The 5,391-nt window shown below is 47.7% G+C and overlaps 1 protein-coding gene across 1 annotated transcript in view; it reads right to left on the bottom strand.

Annotated features, from left to right (window-relative positions):
* POLA2 (DNA polymerase alpha 2, accessory subunit) overlaps positions 1-5,391 on the bottom strand; it is a 51,639-nt gene that overhangs the window by 21,120 nt on the left and 25,128 nt on the right. The window contains exons 11-13 of the mRNA XM_025355289.1: positions 2,092-2,216; positions 872-910; positions 66-139 (exon numbers count right to left, since the gene is read on the bottom strand). Coding sequence (XP_025211074.1) covers positions 66-139; positions 872-910; positions 2,092-2,216 — 238 coding nt within the window. The remainder of the gene's footprint in view (positions 1-65; positions 140-871; positions 911-2,091; positions 2,217-5,391) is intronic.

Here is a 5,391-nt window from a genome sequence, read left to right on the forward strand (position 1 = left end):
CCAGCCTGGGCGACAGAGCGAGACTCCGTCTCCACAAAAAAAAAAAAAAAAAAAAGAAATCTGACCTTCTTGTGCCTTCAATAATTGTACGTAGACACTGCTTGAAAATGTCTTCAAACGGACTTGTCAGTAGACAGTTCTGCAAGAAAGGAAAGGAGATAAATTTAGACAGCAGATGTTTGGTGTTTACTCACTTAACATTGTTAGGTGACCCATAGATGTCAGCTGTTGGGCTGGGAGCTGAAGGAGACGCAAAGATGAGAAAGATGGGGTATTTTTCTTAAGGAGCTAAGTCTAGTTGAAGGCAGGAGGGGAGATGTGGGAATTAACTCTCTTGAATGCAGTGTGGGAGAGACTACAAGGAAGAAAGAGTGCTTTGAAATATTTTCCGTGAAAGGTAAAGTATTGTGAGACAAAGGATCAGAGGTCCCAGACCTCAGCCATGGAGATGTCCCAGGAAGGACCATTTGTGTTTTATGCAAAGGACAGCAAGATGAGTTATAAGCTCGGGGTATTGGCCAGGATAGGTTCTTTCACAGAGCAGCCTGTGACTGCCAGACACCTGCATTTGTGCTAGTGCTCTTGTGCCTTAGCACCAGGCATCACAAACAAAGGAACATTAGGACTGATATATTTACATGTCCCTCCCCCAGCTTCCAGACAGCCTTGTATTCTGGTGAAAGGAAGCTCTCGGATTCCAGATCTTTATTAATAAAGTGCCCTGCTAAAATGATTTCTGATTAGCCACAGGAATTAATGTGTTTGTTATAGATGTGCGATAAAGTGGGATAAACATTAAAAAATGAAAAGAAAAGCGAGAGCCTGACTGAACGCAAGTACCCAGGACCCCTTCCCACCCCAGCCCACTCACCTCCACCTGCTCATGCTTAGCATCCAGGAAGGGGCCAAACTGCGAGGGGAGAAACAAAGACACCAAAAGAACAAATCAGAATCACCTGTGTCTGTGAACGACTTCAGATCACCTCTTCTGGAAGTCCTCTGCCGAGGGCCCATCTGTCCCTCCAAGGCTGCCTGGAGAGCCTGGGGACAGCTAGCAGATGGGCTGGCGGGGGCGCCAAGGCAATTTCACAGGCAGAAGCACGTGTGCCCCGGATGGAGGGAGGCTCCCAGGGCCCCATAACCATTACTAATGCCCACTATAACACTGGGCTTACGCCTGTAATCCTAGCACTTTGGGAGGCCGAGGTGGGCAGATTGCCTGAGCCCAGGAGTTCAAGGCCAGTCTGGGCAATATGGTGAAACCCTCTCTTTACAAAAAAATACAAAAATTAGTTGGGCATGGTGGCGTGTGCCTGTAGTCCAAGCTATTCGGAAGATTGAGATAGGGAGGATGGGGAGGATCACTTGAGCCCAGGAGGTGGAGGCTGCAGTGAGCCAAGATCGCGCCACCACACTCCAGCCTAGGTGAGAGTGAGACTCTGTCTCAAAAAAAAAACTTTTTTCTGACTTTCTAAACCTAGCAAGGGAAATTGATCACCATACTAATAGTAGTATTTTGAGCTTTAAAAAGAGATTAGTTCAGAAGTTGGAGAAATGAGAAAGAGGTAAGAATACTGTACAATCAACAAAGGGTGGGAAAAAAAAGTTGACCTTTTATTTTTTGAGATGGAGTCTCACTCTGTTGCTCAGGCTGGAGGGCAATGGTGCAATCTCAGCTCACTGCAACCTCTGCCTCCCAGGATCAAGCAATTCTCCTGCCTCAGCCTCCCAAGTAGCTGGGATTACAGGTGCCTGTCACCACACCCAGCTAATTTTTTTTTTGTATTTTTAGTAGAGACGGGGTTTCACCATGTTGGCCAGGCTGGCTTAGAACTCCTGCTCTCAAGTGATCCACACACCTCGGCCTCCCAAAGTGTTAGGATTACAGGCGTGAGCCACTGCGCCCAGCCAAAGTTGGGCTTTTAAAACTAGCAAAGGCCCATAGATCATGTATACCTCTCCAAAGACGTAGATTAAGAATGAAAAGATATTTTCCAAAAGGAAGGACTGACATGCTTCCTAAAAATTTAGAACTGCATTAAAGTCATTTTCCAAGGCTGACTCCTCAGCTTTCGCGCTGGTGCCTCTTACCAGGATGCAGACATCTGGCCGGTCATGGTTGATGACAGCAATCAGGTCGAGCAGGGGGTCATACGTGATGCTGTCAGACGTGGTGTATGGCCCACAGGCAACCAGGACCATGCTTTGCTCAAAGTCTAAGACAGAGGTTGTAGGTCTTGATTAGAAGAGGACTAGTATTAGAATGGTGGGAGGAGAAAGGACGATTAGGGGAAATGCCACAGGATTCAACTCAATGAGTCCTTTATGTGTGCAACTCTGGGGACCCAAGGTAAGGAAGACCTCATGTCCACCCTCTAAGAACACACCACTAGGTGGTAGAGACAGAGAGACAGGCAGGAACACAAATACCTAGAACACGCACTAGAAATTTTACAAGCAGTGCACATGAAAGATTTGAGGAAAGTGGCAGTCAGTAAAGAATTTACCAAGGTGGAATTTGCTAACACGTTTGAGAATTTTGGGGAATCAAGGGCAAGGCAGGGTACAGGACAGCACTGAGACCTGAGTGTGCTCAGTGTTAGGAAACGTCTGGTGGTCCAGTGTGGCTGGAGAATATGGGGTACTGAAAAGCCTAGAAAGACAGGCTGGGGAACGGGAGACTGGAACGGGAGACTCCCGGGTGATGGGGTGCAGGGGCCACCCATCACGCTTTGTCCTTTTCCTAACAGCAGCTGCTTTCCTTTTGGAGAATCAGCCCTCCTCTCCACAAGGCAGTCTACATGGGCCTGTAAATCGGGTGCTCTGTCTTCCTCTAGCCAAGGGCAGGCACATGACCCAGTTTAGGCCATTCACACTCTCCTCCCAGGGTGTGCAATCTTGAGGTGAACAATCCAAGGAGAGAAAAAAGATTACAGCTAACCTATTCCAGCCGAGGTGCCCAGATAAGACAGCTGGGGAATTCCTGCTACCTGGATGCTAGAGTTCCTGGGCTCTCATCCTGGTTCCAAGCCTGGGTTTCTAGCCACTTGTCCAGTCTGTGAGCTACCTGGATCTCCCCTAATAAATTCCTGCTTTCTAGTTAGTCTGAGTCAGTTTCTGTGGCTCACAACAACAAAATCCAAAGATCCCAGGCTTCTTAACGTGCTGTTGTGTTAGTTTCCTATTGTTGCTATAAAAAGTTTTCACAAACTTAGTGCCTTAAGACAACATGAATTTGGCCGGGTGTGGCGGCTCAACACCTGTAATTTCAGCACTTTGAGAGGCTAAGGCGGGAGGATACCTTCAGCTCAGGAGGTTGAGACCAACCTGGGCAACATGGTGAAACCCTGTTTCCACAAAAAATACAAAAATTAGCTGGACAGGGTGGTGCGTACCTCCTGAGCCTATAGTCCTAGCTACTTGGGAGGCCAAAGTGGGAGGATTGCTTGAGCCCGGGAGGTTGAGGCTGCAGTGAGCTATGATCACAGCTCATGCCCACTGCACTCCAGTGAGACTCTGTCTCAAAAAAAAGCCTACGAATTTATTATATTACAGTTCCAGAGGTCAAAAATCCTAAACTGAAGGTGTGGGCAGGGCTGAGTTCCTCCTGTCTGGAGGTTTTAGAGAAGAATCCATTTCCTTGCCTTTCCCAGCTTCCAGAGGCCACCTGCATTCCTTGGTTCATGGCCCCACCTTCAGCGGCAAAGCCAGAAGCCTAAGATTTCTATTTTGAAATAAAATTTTTCTTTTGGCTTCCTCAAATCACAGCAGCCTAACATTTCCAAGCTCTGACTCTGATTCTCTTGCCATTCCTCTTATAAGGATCCTTGTGATTACAGTGGGCCCACCTGGATAATCCAGGCTAATCCCCCATCTCAACAGCCTTAACTTAATCACACGGGCAAAGTCTCCTTTATGACAAAAGGTAAAATGTTCACAGGTTCCAGGGATTCCTGGGGCTATAATTGAGTCTATCATAGTAGTAATACCACGAACTGACAGAGCATTCGAGGGGAAGAGTAGGTTTCATGTGGTGGTGGGGTAGGGACAAAGTTAGGTTTGGCTCTGAGAAGCCTACAGGAGATGTGAGCCCCAGTGTAAGCAGTGAGTCTCTGGAGGGCGAGGGCCATGTCTTATTCTGTATCTCCATGAGTGCCTCATTTAATTCCTTATACAAAAGTTCATTAACAACCTGTTAAACTGTTTCCAAAGGCTTCCCTGGTACACAGCTCAGGCTCCTGGTATCTCAGCCAGGTTGATTTCATTACCTGAAGTTGACCTAATACCAGCATGCCACCCTTGCCCCTATAAATTTGTATTTTCTTTTTTTTCTTTTTTGAGATAGGGTCTCACTCTGACTCCTAGGCTGGAGTGCAGTGGTGGTATGATCATGGCTCAAGGCAGCCTTGACCTCCTGGACTCAGGAGAGTGATCCTCCCACCTTAGCCTTCTGAGTTGCTGGGACTATAGGCACATGCCACCATGCCCACACCCAGCTGATTTTTTTTTTTTTTTTTTTTTTTTTTGAGACAGAGTCTAGCTCTGTCGCCAGGCTGGAGTTCAGTGGCGATCTCCACTCACTATGACCTCTACCTCCCAGGTTCAAGTGATTCTCCTGTCTCAGCCTCCTGACTAGCTGGGATTATAGGCACACGCTGCCACGCCCAGCTAATTTTTGTATTTTTAGTAGAGATGGGGTTTCAGCTTGTTGGCCAGAATTGTCTCTGTCTCCTGACCTTGTCATCCGCCCACATTGGCCTCCCAAAGTGGTGAGATTACAGGCGTGAACCACCGCGCCCGGCCTAATTTTTTGTACTTTTTGTAGACATGAGGTTCTACCATGTTGCCCAGGCTGGTCTCAAACTCCTGTGGTCAGGCAATCCTCCTGCCCCAGCGTGAGCCACCACGCCTGGCCAAACTTGTATTTTCTGATAAAATGTGCAATATAACAGAGTCCTAAATTTCACTCCTGATTCTAGGTCATCTCCAAGAATGGCTCTGGCCACATGGGGTGTTGACAACATGCTAGTGTCAGTGATCTGGTTGCTAATCCTGAACAGTGCTCCACTGTGCTTACAAACATGCCTTGAGAGTTGGGTGTGGTAACTCATGCCTGTAATCCCAGCACTTTGGGAGGCCAAGGCGGGCAGATCACCTGAGTTTGGGAGTTTGAGACCAGCCTGACCAACATGGAGAAACCCTATCTCTACTAAAAATGCAAAATTAGCCAGGCGTGGTGGCACATACCTGTAATCCCAGCTACTTGGGAGGCTAAGGCAGGAGAATCGCTTGAACCCAGGAGGCAGAGCTTGCAGTGAGCCGAGATCTTGCCACTGCACTCCAGCCTGGGGGACAGAGCGAGACTCCATTTCAAAAAAAAAAAAAAAAAAA

This window comes from Theropithecus gelada, chromosome 14 (genome assembly GCF_003255815.1).
Source record: "Theropithecus gelada isolate Dixy chromosome 14, Tgel_1.0, whole genome shotgun sequence".
NCBI classification, from domain to species: domain Eukaryota; kingdom Metazoa; phylum Chordata; class Mammalia; order Primates; family Cercopithecidae; genus Theropithecus; species Theropithecus gelada.